Source organism: Rhincodon typus, chromosome 10 (genome assembly GCF_021869965.1).
Source record: "Rhincodon typus isolate 14 chromosome 10, sRhiTyp1.1, whole genome shotgun sequence".
NCBI classification, from domain to species: domain Eukaryota; kingdom Metazoa; phylum Chordata; class Chondrichthyes; order Orectolobiformes; family Rhincodontidae; genus Rhincodon; species Rhincodon typus.
In genome coordinates, this window is record NC_063341.1 from 26,302,223 (window position 1) to 26,323,572 (window position 21,350).

Below are 21,350 nucleotides of genomic sequence, written 5' to 3' on the forward strand. Positions count from 1 at the left end.
TATAGACAATGTCTGGGGAGTGGAGCAGGGTGGGAGGGATTTGGTGGTGCTTGAGGATGTAGTGCAAAAGCAGATTGCTGTTGGAAGTGCACTTAACTCTTTGTGGTCTATATTGTGTTTTGCCTGTTTTAGAGTTTCAAATCCAAAACGAGCTTCAACCAGGATCTGAGGCCATTTACTTGACTATGACACTCAATCCCACTGATAAATAAATGAGTGCCAGATTATGCAATTTGGCCTCTTCTACATGGACATTAACTAATAATCAGACTTCAATCCTGAGGTTATGTTACAGCCTCAATAGAATATAATTTTATTACGTTCCCCTCAGAGGAGAGCATGGGCAGGTTATGTGGTTTTTTTGTGACTGTAAAATAAGTGATAATGATTTGGTAATCCCTTTCATATCTTTCCATTAAGGCCGGAAAAGTCAAAATATGTCCTCATCACCTGAAAGATTCTGCCAATGGTGGAGTTAAATTTAAAACCCTTTCAGTATAATGTGTTCACAATAGATGCAATACAGTGGATCCCCTTTCTTTGAAATTCACCAATAAACATACAGCTGATCTGAGCTTGCTGTGCACTATAAAAATGATTATTCAGGTAAATAGAGAGTTATTTATTAACTTACTTTATGAAACATAGATTTTTTGATCCTGGACTGCATCATTTGGCAATAGTGGTGCAGTGTGGTGGAACTCTGATGCAATGTAAATGAGAGGGCACAATGCCAGCTCGTACCCACAGCTCTCCCACTCCAGAATGCGGATTTCAGTTCTATATTCAGTAGCTGGTTGTCTATTCACTGCCATGTGGTTTGCATGGAGTATTTCACTTTATCTTAATCTATCCCTCTCCCAGGACTCATACATGCACAGCAGCAGTCATTGGATAACAATAAAGATTAGAGTGTGTGGATCATTTCTCCCCTCCTTAACCCAGAGACGCCAAGATCAATTACAGTGTTCCTGGAATAAACACAAGCTAATACATTCTAGACTGAGAATTATTAGTTTGTACAGATCAGCAAGCCTGGTACATTTTTTTCAAATAAAAATTAGTCAGTCACTATCTAAATGTAAGAAGGTTACATACCTACTCTTGGTAGAACTCACAACAGACATGGGATGATTAGTGTCATCCTTTACAGCAAGGATGTTATCCTGTTCAAGGAAAAGAAATGAATTATGATATATAGATTATATGCTCAAATCAAGTACAGATCAATTTCTAACCGAAGAAACTGCCCAAGAAATGATGAGTTTGTTGTTATTGCTATAGCAGTGACAGCACAAAGAAGTTGTTTCTTATGACAGTGTTAAAGCATCTGCACTTGCAATTCCAGGCCCTGGATTTGAATCCATCCTGCAATCCCTACTCACATCTCTAAAGAGTTAATGTGAAGTTTCATTCTCAAATCAATTCCAATCAAAGACAACTCAATAGAACAAAGCGTTATATAAGTTGGCTAAAGAGAGAAAGAGGGGAATAATAGCTGATCAGAGAAAGGAAATGTTCACACATGGTCTTGTGGTAGATGCTCTGGGTTATAGCACATGATTCAGACAAAGTAGAGGAAGTCCAACATGTAGAATACATTTAACCCTTACCTATAGGATCAACAGGAAGGGGAGCAAATCAAATCAGAGCTTTGGAACCTTCCACACTATCTGTGTCCTGCTGTTAAAGGGTCTGCATTATCTAACAAAATTTAATGTGTACAATGAAATGTCAGATCCAGATTGAACATGATTTCTCTTTTGGGTATATAATGTTCAAACTTCGCATGGCTGTACTAATTTAGGTTTGCTCTCCTTCGGAAACTACAGAGGTAGTTTCAAACATTCTTGAAGTAGCATGAATAATAAAGGAGTGTTACATCTGGGGCTGTGCAGCAGAGTAGCAAAGGAAGGAGCCTCAGAAATTCTGCTCTGTTAGGCATTGCCAGCTGGTAGCAGTTCATGTATTTAGTTGGATCGTTTTTATTCCATTAAACAAGCATTTATAGCTTTTGAGCACCAAGATGAAAATATTAACTTTTTTTTCCCCAAAGTTACACATTATTCATAAAATTTGTAAAGCAAATACATTCCAAATACAGAATTTAACTTGTCTCTATGAATATGTCTCACTCAATACAATTGTCACAGTCTTAATATTTACAATATACATTCCATACAACCCAAGGGCAAAACATTTCAATTCGGAAATTAATGAAAGTGAAATAGAAATAAACTTATTCTTATATACCATGTTTCACACTGAGGTGCCTCAATACAACATTAACACTCCTGATCTGCACACTGTACATTCTTGGTAGGTACACTACCCAAAGGGTTTTACAGCTACTAGCTCCTTGGTGTGGTGTGCCTGAAAGACCTCAGACAGTAACTTTTCCCCATTGTGCCTCTGTGGCAGTTGCCCCAAGCTTCGTGTGCCTCTCTGAACCATGTCCCCAGCACTTGCAGGTGATCTGGTGAAGGAGCAAAGAATCTGTTGTCCCAGCTCCCAAAGAACATGGCCTTGCTTTTGCCTCAGTTTACCAGGGATCCCAAGGCCTGCTCAAGCAGGTTGTGGATGCTAGTCAGTCTGTGCACCGACAGCAGATCTGAGCATGATGGCATCCATGCACAGAAAGCTTTCAACTGCATGCCTCCATGCCTGGGATTGTTGCAATCTTATACCAGCATTCATCCTGACAGATTCGGCAAAGGATTCTATATAACATACAAATGGGACAGGGGAGAAAAAGCACCCCTGCCTGACTCCAAATTGGATTGAAAAGCTTTCTGATTCCAATCCTTTGAATGAAACCATGCTAATGACATTTGCGATGGACAACAATTGGATAAAATTGTGATTCCCTGCTGAAATCCTATTTTGGAGAGGACATCATGTAAGTGTGGAATATTCTGTCAAATGCCTCCCCCTGGTCCAGGCTAAGAGGCCTGGTGTCCACCCCCTGTTGCTCACAGGCAATCATATCCCTGTCTGAGATCTTCCTGTCGAGTACAGTATATGTTTCTTCAGGGTGAATGACCAAATTCAGAGCATACTTGACACAAATGGCAATGACCAGGGACACAGTTTTGTAGTTCACATTCAGTCAATTTCTAATTACCTTCCCTTTTCCCTTTCTGCTTGTAAATGAGGGTGATGCCTTTCCTCAGCATTCGGACATGCGGCACAGAAGTGTACATCTTACACTTCTTCAGCAATCCTGGCAAATCAAATCCAACAGAGATGAAGAGATCTCACCTCTCAGGGATAATGGTCAAATTGACACAATAACTGACCCTATTAGAAATTATCCTTAGTTGCACCGTGCTATGATAGTGATTAGGGTAATAAAAATAAGAACTCTTCCGATGTAACAAACGCTATGTTTCTCAATAAAAACAAATAGGACCTACTCCACTATGTTTCAGACTCACTGAGGGAGTTGGCCTTAGTTATTGTCATTTCACTCAGTCAGATCAAAAGTTAAGTTTTTCTGATCTCTGATTATTGAATGTTGTTAACGAAATAACATGTCATACTACACACTAGATCACTTCATAGTGAAATATTTTTACAAAAGCGTTCAGAAAGTTGATAAATATTGGTGAAAACCTTCTCATTACATAACGTGCTGAGGACTGACCTTGTACTTGCGAAGCAATGATGACTGATTCAAGATCCTGTCTGAGTCCACATTGTCACGAGGGACAACCACTATTCCAAAATCACCCACTATCATTTCCATCTGGAAAAAGACATTACAGTTACAGTAATAATGATCCACATCACTCCAGAGAATATGAAAACTACTTTTTGTGCAGCTACAGTGTAATTAGTTAACACTGTATGAGGTACGTTACTAGAGTTTGTGGCTTAAGGTACAGAGTAAACAGATCTGATGTTCAAAATGATTTTAAGAAACTCACTCCCATTTTTGATGATTCAACTGCTACTTATACAATTGAATAAGATCATGATTAACGAACTGCACCACATCAAGCTGCTTTCAATGAACTCAGTGATGTTGACAGAAAATAACGCAAGGAGAAACAATGTACATTTGAATGGCACAATGTGGGCTCACACCCAAGGGTTCCCATTGGGAAAGTATCTGACACTATGTCAGATGGACACAGAGAGAAGTGCAGGACAGACAGTTTCCTGCAGAAAAACAGAACTTTTACTGGTTTTCTTTTCATCGCTTGGAATTTTCCCATTTCCAATTCAAGTGTTTTGTCAAGTGACATTCACAGTGCCTGACCTGCCATGGCTTACAGCAACATTTTTCACACAAATATTTGCTCTTCGCTTCATTAATTAGTGCCACCATCCTTACTCAGCTACCTCACAGTACCCAGTACTCTGCCACTGCACATTAATAAATAAACTGTCAATTGGGCTTTGATGTAAACGCATGGAAGTAAAACAGTCACTGTTCAATGGCAAATTTTTGAAATTTTCATTTAAGGCTTAAAGGGAAAATGGAGAAAATTTCTCTTGACATCAAGAAATGTTCATTTTATTTTTCATTTTTACTGTGTTTCCCACCTACCTCACCATTACTCAAGCAACAACTAGAGGAAAGAAAATTCCATCCTTTGAGTATAATCATTATAGTTTTATTCTGTAACAGGTTTTTCCTGTAAAAAAATGTGAAAACCCATCCAACATCTCAACAACAATGTAACCATTACCCCTTTATTAACACTCAATACACAAACAGAGTGAAACAGATTATAGCTGGAAAACATACTTACATCCTCCTCGTTCCACAGACCTGGGATACAGAAAGATTCCAGCAAGTCACTGCCACACAGCAACAAGATGCGGAGCTCTGCATGATTGGGAGATAAACATCAAGTTAAGCATTGCTTGATGGAAGGGGATTGTCCAAATGGTGAGATGTGACAAATAAATAATAACAATCAGATAAAACAGTGATGATAACTATAGTTTATCTTCAAAATCCCCCTTGTCAAATGTACTACTCTGTCTTACAGCGTCCTGACTGGAAAACATTGCATTGGACAGAGAACTCCAATGCAAAGACAGGATTGCACTTATTTTAATTACTTTATGGCTACATTTGGTTTTGTTTTACCTACCTTATTTCCAAGAACTAGGTCCAACATTGCATTTTTTCTTATTGGGTAATACACATACTGGTAAGGGAAATACTGCTGAACACAATTTAGGAATGCTTGCCCCTTGTTGCCCTTTACGCTACCAGTATCCCAGTCTATATTTGGGTAATTAAAGTCTTCCAATATAACTATAATGGCTCGACCTGAGAAGGTGTAAGTCATTCAAGAATTCACTCTATTCATGGTCAAAAAGGAAGGTCTAGTACCACCTACAGAATCAAAACTGCTTATGTGCAGGCTGTTATTGAAATCTTGCCTGTTCTCAATACACCAGCCAAAACCTCTGTCATAGTGTTACACACCATCTCAAGTCCCAGTGATGCTGCCTTATGTAACTGATAACTTGCTGTCTATGGATATACAATTCCAAATGGTTTAGGGACAAGGCAATAACATGCTACTGTCTCCCTAAATATCATTCTCATGACGGTTAAAATCACACCCGTGCAACATTTCAAGAGCTAAATCTCAATAATCTCAAGTCTACTACAAAAAGACAATGTCACAAGAAATGATTCCACTCACCAATCTCTTCATATCTCATGGCAGTGCCCAAATTTGCATTTTCATCTGAAATAATGACAGAATTAAGTGCTGTTAAAAGTTTGTTAAGTAAATTCATGTCTCCACAGTCTGCTGTCTGTGTAGAGCAATATCTGGTTGAATAGAAGTTAGCATTTATGATTTATTCTGCAGCAATGAGCTAGTTTCCCAGTAATTGGGAGAATAAGCTCCACGCAGTTAAATGATCTCTTGTAATTCTACTGAGCTTAACTACCTACAGCTGTCTTTGAGACAAAGTCCCTGCAGTTGTGTTGTGTTATTGCACAGATCTCAGAAAGGCAATATACTTTTAAGACAGCTAGATGACAACGCAGCATGTGATGGCCCAGTATAAAAGGTCTATAGAGTCAGATAGTTAGTAACCAGCCCATTGGACAGACAACCAGCTAGCTAGTCAGTTAGTCAGCTAGTCAACTATGTACATCATGTAACATTAATATGAATAAGTATGTAACCCAGAATATGTATATGTCTAAAATATCATAGTAATGACACAGTTAGTTGATACTAAACATCCAGATTATCTGTCTCAATAAGAGTCTGAGTCTCTGTGTTTTCATGGACTAGCATATTGAAATCACATCACATCATCGGAGCAGCAAGTGGACACTGAAAGCTAGTTGCAGCAAAGTCGACACCGTATGCTAAAAGGGAGATGGCAACTGTAGTGATAGTGAGAAGTTATCATCTTAGCTGTCATCCCTCATGTGTCTGAGTTCAGAGCTGAAATTCACATCTAACAATCAGGATTGAAGCTGAGCTGAAGCACAGCAACCACAATGGACAAACAGTTAAGAGTACACTCTTTCTTTTCAGAAAGAAAGCTGCGTCCAATTTAGAAACTGGCTGTTTACAAGAGATCCAGAACAGCATCAAAGGGATTTCAGAATGAGGTACAGGCTAAAATGCTGGAAAACACAGTTCTATATATCGTTAAGGCCTTAGCTGTGCAAAGTCAATGATTGATTCTGCTATTTTGTTTTCTTCAGAAATGGCAAGATAGCAGAAGAAGGGCACATGTAACATCCCTCTGATACTTCTTTGGCATGAATACTACATACAGGTTCTGCTCAGCTATTTCTTTTCAAAGCATAAAATGAAAGAAAGAAAAGGAAACAGCAACAGGGAGAGAAATACATAGAGAGAAACCAACAATACAGATCCTTTACATACTGGCAACAATTAAAGAGGACAAAGCTGCATAGGCAAGATGGAAAGCAAACATCCGAACATGAGATCAATGGGTAGCTGATAAAGAAAAACAGGCCATCAACCTTCTTATTGCTTTGGGAAATGAAAAGAATAAAATCCTCATTGTTTCTAGTGATAAATGCAAAATATTTTCCAATTTTTAGGTCAGTTTCAATGTGAGTCAACTATGGCATACACATGCTTGTGTTCATCTCAAACCGCCCCAGTCAAGTTGAAATATTGATCAATTCGTAGGCAGCTATCAACGCAAAGCTATGGATGTAATTTCACTGAAGCTAACTGAGCTGAAACTCAGTTGGAACTGATCACTTTCTCTCCACCTATAATTTCTTTCTGAAAGATGCTTCTGGGCAAAGCTAAAGATTATACTGTCAATGCAGTGCTGGCAGAAGGCCACAAATTTGAAGCAGTTGTAGCAGAACAATAGTTTCTTCAGGTCCTTGACTCTACAACACCTATTGCAGTCATTAACAGGTCAGTAAAACATCCAAATCTTATCTGAGAATCTCATGAGTTATTTCTGAGTTATACAAAGAGAACAGAACAGTACAGAAACAGTCCCTTTGGCCTACTAAGCCTGCAGCAACACGACACCTTTCTAAACATGACACCTTTTGTCTCTACGGAGTCCGTATCCCTCTATTCCCTGCTTATTCATGTATCTGTCAAGATGCCTTTTAACCATTGCTGTTGTAGCTGCTTCTACCACTTCCTCCGGCAGTGCATTGCAGGCATTTCCCATCCTCTGTGTAAAAAAACATGCCTTTCACATTCCTTTAAACTTTCCCCCTTTTGCCTTAAGCCTATGTCCCTTAGTAATTGACATTTCTATCCTGGGAAAAAGATTCCGACTATTCATTCTATCCATGCCTTTCATAGTTTTATAAACCTCAATCAGGTTGTCTCTCAGCCTCTGAAGTTCAAGTGTAAACAAACCAAGTTTGTCCTTGATCAAGACCCCACCCCTGAACACCAAACCATCATCTCGCAAACCATCCACAACCTCATCACCTCAGGTGACCTCCCACCCACGGCCTCCAACCTCATCGTTCCCCAACCTCGCACTGCCCGCTTCTATCTCCTTCCCAAAATCCACAAACCTGAATGCCCTGGTCGACCCATTGTCTCCGCCTGCTCCTGCCCCACCGAACTGATCTCCAACTATCTCGACTCCATTTTCTCCCCCTTGGTCCAGGAACTCCCTACCTATGTCCGTGACACCACCCACGCCCTCCACCTCCTCCAGAACTTCCAATTCCCCGGTCCCCAACACCTCATCTTTACCATGGACGTCCAGTCCCTCTACACCTGCATTCCCCATGCAGATGGCCTTAAGGCCCTCCGCTTCTTCCTGTCCCTCAGGCCCGACCAGTCCCCCTCCACTGACACCCTCATCCGCTTAGCCGAACTCGTCCTCACACTCAACAACTTCTCTTTCAATTCCTCCCACTTCCTACAGACAAAGGGGGTAGCCATGGGTACCCGCATGGGCCCAAGCTACGCCTGCCTCTTTGTAGGTTACGTGGAACAATCCCTCTTCCGTACCTACACCGGCCCTAAACCCCACCTCTTCCTCCGTTACATTGATGACTGTATCGGCGCCGCCTCGTGCTCCCACGAGGAGCTCGAACAGTTCATACACTTCACTAACACCTTCCACCCCAACCTTAAGTTTACCTGGACCATCTCTAACACCTCTCTCCCCTTCCTGGACCTCTCTGTCTCCATATCGGGCAACCACCTCGAAACCGATATTCATTTCAAGCCCACCGACTCCCACAGCTACCTAGAATACTCCTCCTCCCACCCACCTTCCTGCAAAAATGCTATCCCCTATTCCCAATTCCTTCGCCTCCGCCGCATCTGCTCCCAGGATGAGGCATTCCACTACCGTACATCTCAGTTGTCCTCGTTTTTCAAGGACCGTAACTTCCCCTCCTCGGTGGTCGAGAACGCCCTCAACCGTGTCTCCCACATCTCCCGCACCTCATCCCTCACACCCCGTCCACGCAATAAAAACCAAAAAAGAATCCCCCTCGTCCTCACGTACCACCCCACCAACCTCCGGATCCAACGCATCATCCTCCGACACTTCCGCCATCTGCAATCCGACCCCACCACCAAAGACATCTTTCCCTCCCCACCTTTATCTGCTTTCCGGAGGGACAACTCTCTCCGTGACTCCCTTGTCCGCTCCACACTCCCCTCCAGCTCCACCACACCCGGCACTTTTCCCTGCAACCGCAGGAAGTGCTACACCTGCCCCCATACCTCCTCCCTCACCCCCATCCCAGGCCCCAAGAAGACTTTCCACATCAAGCAGATGTTCACCTGCACATCTGCCAATGTGGTATACTGCATCCGCTGTACCCAGTGTGGCTTCCTCTACATCGGGGAAACCAAGCGGAGGCTCGGGGACCGCTTTGCAGAACACCTACGCTCGGTTCGCAACAAACAACTGCACCTCCCAGTCGCGAACCATTTCAACTCCCCCTCCCATTCCTCAGACGACATGTCCATCCTGGGCCTCCTGCAGTGCCACAACGATGCCACCCGAAGGTTGCAGGAACAGCAACTCATATTCCGCTTGGGAACCCTGCAGCCCAACGGTATCAATGTGGATTTCACAAGTTTCAAAATCTCCCCTCCCCCCACCGCATCCCAAAACCAGTCCAGCTCGTCCCTGCCTCCCTAACCTGTTCTTCCTCCCACCTATCCCCTCCTCCCACCTCAAGCCGCACCTCCATCTCCTACCGACCAACCTCATCCCGCCCCCTTGACCTGTCCGTCCTCCCTGGACTGTCCTATCCCCTTCCTACACTCACCTTTACTGGCCCCATCCCCGCCTCTTCGACCTGTTTGTTTCCTCTCCACCTATCCTCTCCTCTATCCGCCTCCCACTCTCTCCCTATTTATTTCAAAACCCCCTCCCCCTTTTCTGATGAAGGGTCTAGGCCCGAAACGTCAGCCTCTCTGCTCCTATGAAGCTGCTTGGCCTGCTGTGTTCATCCAGCCCTGCACCAAGTTTGTCCAACTTCTCCTTATCGCTAATACCCTCCAAACCAGACAACATCCTGGTAAAGCTTTTCTGTACCCTCACCAAAGCCTCTACACCTTTTGGTAGTGTGGGGACCAGAACTATATGCAATTATGCCCTGCAAAAGGGCATCGAACTAAAGCATGTTGGACATCCAAGTGCTCAGAGAAATCCAACGTGCAACACAATGCTCCACAGCAATGTTTGAAAAAGTGCCAACTATAATACAAAGTCAAATACATTTCCAAACTGCCAATCAAAGCATGCCAACATGTTACCAAAGTCCAAGAGGTAACTGCAATGCTACAGCTTGCAGACCCCAGTCAGATAGTACATGTGGCCAATTTGACACACTACATGGACACCATCAGAAAAGATAAAGCCTTTACCTCCATTCAAATGATATTCTTCAAAAGCAATGGACAACGTGCACTATTGGACAAAACTGACACCGGTGTAAATGTAAATCTTATGCATCTTAAATGAGATGTGCTTAGGAAACTGGCAGAATATGGTGCAGTCCACATATGATAATCTAACTTCAGCAAACAGGGCTGACATCCCATACTTTGGCATTATCCGCCTTAACTGTCGATAGGTCCCCTTGGGATGGACACCTTTACTCCTTTTACATCATTGATACATCAAGGATCTTCTATTATTCAGCTTGCACAGATCCATGTATTATTATGATCCACAGGGTAAAGAACGCATCAGTTTTAAGACCATAGATTCCAGCCTGCAACTTTAATTGACAAACATCTACTCAGACAGATTTGATTCTGTTTGCAACTTTAACAGTAATGCAATGTTACATCTAAAAGGTTATGCCCAACCGAGCATCAATCATCTTCATAACTGCAATATTTACATTCAGAATAAGAATTGGATTTCACAGTACAAAAAACACATTTACAAAGTTGAGTATCACAGTCATTGGTGCTTGTGTTTCAAAGAAAGTCAGCACTCTATGTGTATCTTTAGATGCAAAGCAACTGAATATTGCACTAAACAAATGCTCACACAGGAGTCCTACCCTGGAAGAGCTTAATAACAAGTTCTCAGGTACCAAGCACTATTCCACACACAATGCCAAGAATGGTCCGTAAACCTTTCATTGGCGTCACATGTACTGACCACTTTTAGAACTCCTTTATGTATCTGTTTTCTCAGATTGCCATCTGCATTGTCTGTTGCAACAACACTAAAATAAATAAAAGCAAATGAGTTCTGATGAAAGGTCACTGGACCCAAAACATTAACTCTGCTTTCCCTTCACAGATGCTGCCAGACCTGCTGAGTTTCTCCAGCAATTTCTGTTTTATTTTAGATTCCATCCTATATTGATAATATGTAATGTATCAGGTTGCCTCTGTATTGCAGATGACGTTGCAGTTCTTGGGAAAATTAAGTATTAGCACAATATAAACCTTCATTAGCAGCGTGAACCATATAAAAGATACACTGCATCAACCCAGCAAACCTCTTTCGGCAGCACCTTCCAAGCCAACAATATGTAAGACTAAGAAGGACAAGGGCTGCAAGTGCAAGGGGCACTGCAAGTTCCCCCAAAGTCATACATCATCCTTCCTTGGAACTATATTGCCGTTCCTACACTGTTACTCGGTCAAAATCCTGGATCTGCTTTCCTAACAGCATTGCCTGTGTTCCTGCACCAGAACTGATCATGGTAATTCAAGGAGGCAGTTCACCACCACATTCTCAGGGGCAATTATGGGTGGACAATAAATGCAGGCCTTGTCTGTGATGCCCACATCTTTGACAGGGTGAAAAAAAATGTTGGTGCTGGTGAGCTTATGTAACCCATGCCATGCTCCCTTTAACGACAGATCCTTCCTATGACAGAATGGTTGCACCATCCCACTGTCCTTCCTCATTGGTCATGAAACCCAGAAGTGGAATGATAATGCTGTGGCTCCAGTGAACAGCCTCCTCACACTCCTCACTAGAATGGATTCTTGATCTACCGACATGACCACATAGTCTATCCTCAGAGATTCTGTCCATGGTCTCTTTACTTCTTCCCAAATGCAATCAGAGGTGCTGAGGATTTCCAGCATTTTGCAGTTATTTCGCATCTCTAGCATTCACAGTGTTTTGAGTTTCTATGTTTAGTATGATGTATGGGACAATTGCCTGCAGCTCTCCGAACGTGTGTATTCTTGTAACTGGAAATTGGAAAAAGAACTGCATAAGTTATAATCCAATTAGACTACTAGAACTTGGCCTTTAATTGTTTATGTTCTATTTTACTCTATTAGTGAACGTATAAGATTGGAATGCATCCAGAGATTTTAGAGTCATGTTAAATGATATCAAGATGTAATTTTATAATCCCCAGATGAGGGTGAGCTCCATAAACCCAGTAACCAAAAGGTAATATGGATTAATTCCAATAACATTTAGTAATATCATATTCCATTGTGAGAAAACAGGATTGCCTTTGTTTTTGAAGGAACAGCGTTGATATTCTTTCTGGAAATGACAAACTCCAGCAAACAAATTTAATTTGGTGACCTGAGCACAAGGAATCACTACAACAACTGTAAATTGTCCAACTGCTTGCATTTTAATAGAAATCTCAGTCGAAAGGCCAACAGCATATCTCTACATTCATTGCCAGTCCTTTGAATCACATCTGCCGCACTCTCAATTGCCTTGTTTTATAATATTGAATCATCTCCATGGCAATCGTTCAGTGAATGAACAGCATTCAACCTTTGCTGCTGTCTGTAGCGTTGTCTGTAGAGAAGTTCAAATTATTGCCAGGCTGCCTGTGGGACTTTCCACAGTGAGTCATTGAATATGCTACTTTGCAGTTGTAGAGGTGTAACATGTCCAATCATGGCCACAATTTTTATATTTGCTTTTGATTTTCATGTTCTATTTATCTGGAATTGTGATTTATTGCTACTTTCTTTGAGGTAATCATTCACAAAGCGTAATCACTCAACTGGGACAAGAAGAAAGAGTTATGGGAAGTGACTAATTTTTATGGGAAATGTGCTGAATATGCAACGTTACCATCAGAACAGGTTCTGGTTCTGAAGAAGTAAAAACCAGAAGTTATTGAATTTATGGTGTTTCACCCTGGCCTGGACGAGAAGCCATGAGCTGTGGAGAGACTTCTGTGGCCTGCCAGAAATTAATTTGCATTTTGGTTGGCAAAATGTGCCCCATGCTCAGAATTTCACCATCTATGGGAACATTCTCCTTTTGGGGTGCATTGTGAATCCCAATCCCTATGGACTGAGAGTCCTGCCTGTGTGCACAATCTTATTGGAGGCCTAGTGGTATTATCGCTGGACTGTCAATCCAGAGACCCAAGTAACATTCTGGGGACCCGGGTTTGAATCCTACCATGGCAGATGGTGGAATTTGAATTCAATAAAGAATCTGGCATTAAGAGTCTAATGACGGCCATGACAATTGCTGATTGTTGGGAAAACTCCATCTGGTTTACTAATGCCCTTGAGGGAAGGAAACTGCCATCATTACCTGGTCAGGTCTACATTTGACTCCAGACCCACAGCAATGTGGTTGAATCTTATGGGCGGCTAGGGATAGGAAATAAATGCTGGTCTAGCCAGCAATGCCCTCATCCCATGAATGAATTTTTAAAAAAATGCATCGAGTCCACATCTGGGAGGCATTCAAGGTTGGCGGGCAGTGTGAGGTGCTGTTCAGGCAGCAAGGAGAAGGTCAGATCATCGCAATGTGGAGACATCCTCAAAAACATACACAAAATAAAGGTTTGATGAGGACTAAAGCCATCAGGCTCCCACAGCAAAGGGAGATCCACCTGGAGGAATTGTTTGGCCATAGGAGAAGCCTTTCTGTAGTAATTGTAATGAGGTCAACCAGGCGGATCTCATAGAACAAGAGTTCCCTGATTGGGGTTGTTAACCTGGTCCAATGAAGGAGCCCTGGCTGACAGATATAAACAGGCGTGTCAGAGGTTTGGTTCACTCTGAGAGCTGGCTCTGGGGGAGCTGGAGCAGTGTCAAGTACTATGCACATGTAAATAAAGGGTGACTTGGTGATGGGACCTTTGTGGAGTTGTTTCACTTTTGGCCCACAGTCCATTCACTGGGTCACAAAGCCTCCATCTCCAATGGCCCCCTGGCTTGTACAGGGAGTTTGCCTGAATGGTGCTGTCAAGCTCAGTGAGAGGCTTCAGGAAGAGCTATCACAGCAGCGTGATCTCCTTTCTAATGACTGAGTAATGGCCAACCATCACCACTGGGTGGTTAGGCACTGCAATTACAACCTGCCTCCAACAAAATCACACCGGCCTCCCAACCTGATTTGGTCAGTTCCACTTTCCTCCTGCCCCATCTTCAAGTCCACCTCTGTAGAATTGGGAAGATTCCTCTCCAGGATTACATCTGTTTTCCCAGTGGAAATAATGAACCCTTGACCACAATTCATGGAAATCCCTTTAGTAAACGTTAAGAAAATGTAAAAACGAGGCAGCATTTGTGGTATCATAGGCACTTGGATCCACATCATGAGGGGCTCCCATACTGTGACATAACACAGTTGGCAGTCTGTGTTCTTTGCCCCATCCATAGAGACTGGTAATGTGGTCATTACATTTCTGACACTTACACACATTCTTTGACAAAAGTCTGCAGCCACAAACATGAAGCAATAATTTTAGAGCAGTTTGGCTCCTTTTAAATTGTGACTGTGACTTTTATTGTTGTATCTGCTTAATTGTAAGCCCGTTGAGTGCTCTGGTTTTCTAATGGTACTACAATAACGTTGAGACTTTAAATAGGGATTTTAATAGTTTGTACAGAATTGTTTTGTATGTGGAAGTACAGCTTTTGGAAAAAGTCAATTCCACCACAAAATGGTCTTACCCACAAAGGTGAAACGTTCAACGTGTGGACGAACACAGCAGATCTTTCCCAGACTTTCGCTGACCTTCCCCAGGATTCGAACTGCAAAATAAACCCAAAAGAAAACAGGTAAACAACTAACTAATACAAGCAGTTCAGTAGCTGTGGATTAATAAAATGGAGACAATGTCCAGAAGAGAATACACATGTATTTATTCAGCTCCTTATGTCTACTGAAGACTGCCAAAGACTTTTTAGGCCTTTATATCTACAATGTGAAATGTAGGCACTCCTGTTAAATAGGTAACCAACAAGCTGTCAAAAATGAAAGGAAACAAACAAATAACCTTTCCTTTATTTATTCATGGGATGAGGGTGTCACTGCTAGGCAGTATTTATTGCCTAATTGCCCAGAGGGCAGTTAAGAGTCAACCACATTGCTGTGAGTCTGGAGTTGCATGTAGGCCAGACCAGGTAAGGATGGCAGTTTCCTTCCCTAAAGGACATTAGTGAACCAGATGGATTTTTCCAACAATTGACAACGGATTCATGGTCATCACCAGATTGTTAATTCCAGATATTTTATTGAATTCAAATTCCACCATCTGCCGCAGTGGGATTCAAACCTGGATCCCCAGAACTAGATCTCTGGATTAACAGTCTAGCAATCATACCACTAGGCCATCGCCTCCCCCAGATCTGCCCCCATCACACCCCCTCCCCTCCCTCGGTGATACTGATTGAAGTAGGAATGCTTCACAGGATACTAGGTGAACTCTTTGCCTTTTGTAAATTAATGTCACAGGACTTTTGCTATCCCCAGCCAGGAGCACACAAGAGGCTCAGTTTCCTGCCTTATCTGAGAATTAGCACCTTTATCCAGGCAGCGCTGACGCATCAACCCACATGAAGAGTTCAATTCCATTTGAGCCTTGAATCCACAACCTTTGGACTCAGAGGCAACTCGACCTCTGTGCTGGAAATTACCAGCAATAATGTTAATGGATGAACTTTTCACTGCTAACAGCACGGGTCCCAAAATATTTCATTCCCAACAGGTTTACAGAGCTTGATTCGACACATTAGTACCAAACTCCTTCTGTTTAATGGAGGCTGCTTCAAATAAATTCTTTCTTCAAACATTAACCTAATTTGCCTTCAATAAAGAATAAATTTTCTTACTAGAATCATTTTGTTTTTGTTATTCAGAAATAGTAGGTATTGTCAACTTGAGAAGGATGTCTGTCTTGTTGAGCACCTAAACAGTAGTCATTTCAGGAAACGTGTATCACCTCAAAATATATTGGAAATTATGTTCCCTTTACCATGCTGGGAAAATGTTTTTATTTACAAAGGTGAAGCATTGAGGAAGCAGTCTTCTCCTTTGTAGTTGTGAGGTTGCTGATCTGTGCTCAGTATGATTTCACAGAACTTTCCACAAGGACTCAATTTTCACATATAAGCCTGCAAATTGTTGGCAGGCTTTTCTAGCTATGCTAGGCCCAAACCCAGCAGCACAGAGGATGATTGTATACTTGTCTTTCCTTCCCTTGCCCTCAGATCAAACACACATCAAACCTCAGAAATTCCTGGTATGTGTGATGCAGAACAGTGTGGGGCACTGATAAAACTTGCGATATAATACAACAAGCAATTGTGAATTGTACTCTGTGTTCAGTGGAAAACAAGATTGGGTGGATACATGTAAAATGGATTGATTCATTACTGCCTGCTTTACATTACAGCTCAGAATAAATTTATGCTGATGTATTTCTGAACTGAACCATCTGAGCAGCTGTCACGATTGAGGAAAAAAATAAACCTAAACCTAACAGCTATAAGGTAGACAGGAAAATATGGGACATGGAAGAACAGTGAGCCATATACACCAGTGATCATGGTGTAGTAACCCAATCCATTGCACTTGTCACACATGTTCCAACTTCTACTCGTTCACTGTTTCCTCCTGTGGGAGAGGGGCGAGGTTGGTTTTGAGACACTAGTTTTGTAGTTTAGTTGCTCTGCATCTGATACAGGCAAAGGTATTGTGTAAATGGTCTGGTAGATGTTTTGGTGTTTGTAGCGAGGTCAGTCAGGTGGACCTCATAGAATATGAGTTTCCTGATTGGGGCTGTTAATCTGATCCAATCATGGAGCTCTGGTTGATAGATATAAACAGGAGTGTCAGACATCCTGTTCACTCTGAGAGCTGGCTCTGAGGGAGCTGGATCAGTGTCAAGGGCTCTCCATGTGTAAATAAAGGGTGACTTAGTGATGGGGTACTAGCCTCTGTGGAGTTATTTCAGATATCTTCAGAGGGTTTAACACTAAAACAGGTTATTTCCTGTCAAAGTTAGCAATTAAAAGTATTGCCTCTGGAAATACAGATATTTATTATTTTAGGCCTTGCCAGGCTGTGTACCTATTCAGACCTGTGAAAAGTTTCTTCCTTCCCCCTCACTGACCCATTCCCCACCATGACCTACACTCCCTCATCGCCTTCTTAGTCTTTATAAAAATTCCCATTCAGCTGACATCCAGAGCCCAGGAAATAAAGTTAGAACTGTACGGTGCTGTACTTGCTCTAAAAGATGAACATGGAGAATTCTACAGCACCCATACCCCAGCGTTATAAAACTGTGCCCACTAATATAAATGCAGCTTTTGAGAAATTCTGCTGCCCAGGACTCCACATAGAGGAAAGAAATTAAAATCACTTCCATGCGTTGATTCTGACATGAATGGGTGGAAGTTCCAATCCAAGTTCACATGCAGGCTACATTCTTGCACATAATATTTTGACAGAGCTGTTAATCCATTTAAAATTAATGAATTAACCTTGCATTAAAATACCACAAATACAAATATAATGAAAGCACACTAAGCCTCCCTACATGAAGGTAGTAATTCCCATAGTTGAATTAACCTATGCTTGGCCAGATCAAATGATGCAGAAAACTGTACTTACAAAGCTACAGTACTTACAAAAAAAAATCAAGCTTACTGCAAAATAAATGCAAGGATAAAACTTGTAGGTGGAAAGCAAGTAATAAAAAGGCATTGACGTGATGTGTTTTTTTTGCTGAACAGGACAACTTTGTCTCAAACATCGGGCCTAATTTGGTAAACAGATTTCTAAGGGCTGGATCGATAGGGTTACAGTGCCACCTACAGCACACATTGGCAAGCTGCTCTTTTCCAGTGGATTCCATTTCGTCATGAAGAAGATGCAAAAACTACACATTCACAGGGAGGGACAAAGGGTGAAACAACAAGTTTGAGTCAGGTTCCAAAAGGTATGTCCTTTTATGATGGTGATCGAACCTTAGAATGGGCTGCCAGCAGCTGAGGCCAGAATCCTGTAACTGAAGTCAGCTATTCACAGAGTCATGGAAATTTTCCAGGTTAGAAAGAGGCCATTTGGTCTATTAGTCGTGTTTCCACACCAGCCCCTGATCCAATCTCACTCTCCTGCTTGGTCCCCTCCCCTTTCATATTCTTCATCTCCCAGCAATCATGTTTTGAAAGATTTTTATGGCCTATGCTTCAAGAGTGACTTGTGACTGATAATCTTCTAACTGCCTCCTGTGTGAAGAGAAAGCTCACGCTGATGCTTTTTGTGACCACCTAATACTTGTGCCCTCATCAGCCACAGAAGCAAATATCATCATCTTGATCAATCTTACAACTCGATTAGTTCTTCAAATAAAACCATTATTATAATCCCAGCCGATGGTAGTACTGGACAAGTCAGATCCCACAGTAAAACTGTCTTGATCAAACTTTTTTTTAAAATGCTGACGGTCTTTCACTGAAAGATAAGCACACCAGGCTGCAGAAGTTCATTCTTTTGAGTACAGGAGTTGGGTCATCATGTTGAGGTTGTACAGGATATTGGTGAGGGCTGTTCTTGAGTACTGTGACCAGTTCTGGTTGCCCTGTTATCAGAAGGATATTATTAAGCTGGAAAGGGTCCAGAAGTGATTTACCAGGATGTTGCCGGGTATGGAAGGTTTGAGTTCTAAAGAAAGGCTGGATAGGCTGGGACTTTTTTCACTGAAGCATAGGAGGCTGAGAGGTGACCTTATAGACATTCATAAAACCATGAGGGATATAACTATGGTAGGGTCTTTTTCCAACGATGGAGGATTTCAAGGTATGAGGGGCATATTTTTAAGGTGAGAAGAGAGAGATTTAAAAAAGACATGAGGGGCAATTTTTCTTTTACACAGAAGGTAGTTCATGTGTGGAATGAACTTCCTGAGGATGTGGTGAATGTGGGCACAGTTACAACGTTTAAAAGACTCTTAAATAAGTACATGAATAGGAAAGATTTGGAGGGATATGGACCAGGATCAGGCAGGTGGGACCAGTTTAGTTTGGAATTATGGTCGGCATAGACTGGTTGGACGAAAGGATCTGTTTCTGTGCTGTATGACTATATGACTCAACGAAACAGAAGTTTATTACACAAAACAAGTGAAAACAAAATAGAATGAAACAACTGATATACATAGAATTTGAAAGATTTCAAAACACACATTAAAACAAACTGCTATCTACTCCCCTACACCATCATTTCACAGTTACTCAAAAACCAGAGAAATTCCTTTCTTATCAACTCTGTAGATTTTGACTTAACTATTTCCTCTCTATTCTGATTCTTTGAGTTGAGTGGTTTTCCCTCCCAGAGTATTTACACAGTGGTGATCTTAGATTTTCTGTTTTGAATAACCATTGCATACACTCCTGGTCTGGAAATTTCACAAATGATACTCTTTCACGGAGGTAACTTAATTCCTTAATTGCTCTAAACAAATCCCTCTTTTCTAAGAGAAACTGAATTTGCGGTCAGCTTTAGTCAGGTCCCTTTCAAATTGAATTCAAATTGCACTCCCTCGTCTCCTTCTTTATAAAAATTGCCATTCAGCTGATACCCAGAGTCCAGAGAATAAAGTTAAGAAAGTACAGTGCAGTACCTGCTCTAAAAGATAAACAAGGAGAATTCCATAGCACCCACAGCCTCAGGTTCTAAAATCCATGCCTGAAAGGTAGTGCAGTGGCTCAGTGGTTAGCACTGCTGCTTTACAGAACCAGGAAGTTGGGTTTGATTCCAGTCTCGGGTGACTGTCTATGTGGAGTTTGCATATTCTTCCCATGTCTGTGTGGATTACCGAAAGGTGCTCCATTTTCCTCCCATAGTCCAAAGATGTGCAGGTTAGGTGGATTGTTCATGCTAAATTGCCCATAGTGTCCAGGGATGTGCAGACAAGGCGGCATTGGCAAAGTACCAGCCTCACCAAATGGTCATGACCAATCACAAACTTTTAATGCAGCTCAGTCCTTCAATTCTGCACTTTGGAATGCACCAACAGCTTGCATTACAATGCTGCTGCAAGGATGTTTTGTGTGTAGGGACAGCTACCCATCCTGTGCATCAGAACAGGGTGCATCTTAGGGCTCTTTACTTATTATCTTAGCCCTCGCTCACTTTGTGCTTACTCGGATATTCACAGCACCTCTCTCTTTGTGCACAGACAGACAATCTGGCAATTTGTGATCCTTGCCAGCACAGACAGTTGAGGGGCCAGACATGCTGGTGTACTGCACTGTATTAATGCATTGTCACACCTAAAGCATGTACCCGCAGCAGAGATGATGCTGCATGCAATACTGACTGACAGACCATGAGCTTTGGTGGAAGGTGGGTACAGAGGGAGCAGAAGAAACTGCTGTAGAGTCTAGAAGATCAATAAACATTTGTAATATTGCTGTGTGTTCTCTTTACTATGGGCACTGCAGAGGCCTGAGTGGCTACTTCAAAACAGGTTGGCAGTGTCCAGTACCACCTCTGGAGGTCTTGAGGAGATTGGAGAAACCTTCTCTCCATCTCTCCATCCACTAGCACCTCCACATTTGTGTAAGTGAAAGGGAATGACCACTCGCCTCTCTTAGCTATGCCATTTGGAACTGCACATCCACACACTCAGGGCTGCTCCTGGCTTGCAGCATTTCACATAACGTGCAATCAGGCTTTAAGGATGGTGCCCATGGCATAAACGGTCAGCACTTAAGCTGCTGCTAAGCGTAAGATTGTGTGAGCGCGGTGCCGTGGAGACACGATGCATACTTAATGTGATGAGCAGCGGAGAATTGTGTGTGAAATGCCAGCAGGATTCACAGTCAGAAACCTTGATGAAAATCCCCAAAATTGACACAGAGCCAAAATATGGGAAAATACAGCCCTATCAATTTGGTCAGGCAATATTTGATTTTTGGAAATCCATATCAACTGAACTTGATTCATTCACATTTCTTCAAGTACATAATAACCTTGCCCCAAACTACAGAGGTTAGGCATCAAAATATGTTCTCTGGGCATAATTTTGCCCCAGTTTGTTGAAAGGACCAGGCTCCGGTCTCTGTTGGGGGTTTTTGAAGATATTACTTGGATCAAGGCAGGGAAATTGGAGAATTCCAGTCCCTGATCTGGGTTAGGCAAGGTGACTATCATACTAAGCT

The 21,350-nt window shown here is 42.1% G+C and overlaps 1 protein-coding gene across 2 annotated transcripts in view; it reads right to left on the reverse strand.

The window, feature by feature from the left end:
* Positions 1–21,350, reverse strand: part of nmnat2 (nicotinamide nucleotide adenylyltransferase 2) — a 215,306-nt gene that overhangs the window by 4,713 nt on the left and 189,243 nt on the right. For both annotated transcript variants that reach the window (XM_020510411.2, XM_048602410.1), the window contains 5 exons: positions 14,850–14,930; positions 5,673–5,717; positions 4,761–4,837; positions 3,647–3,748; positions 1,099–1,166 (listed from right to left, as the gene is read on the reverse strand). In XM_020510411.2, the coding sequence (XP_020366000.1) occupies positions 1,099–1,166; positions 3,647–3,748; positions 4,761–4,837; positions 5,673–5,717; positions 14,850–14,930 (373 nt within the window). The remainder of the gene's footprint in view (positions 1–1,098; positions 1,167–3,646; positions 3,749–4,760; positions 4,838–5,672; positions 5,718–14,849; positions 14,931–21,350) is intronic.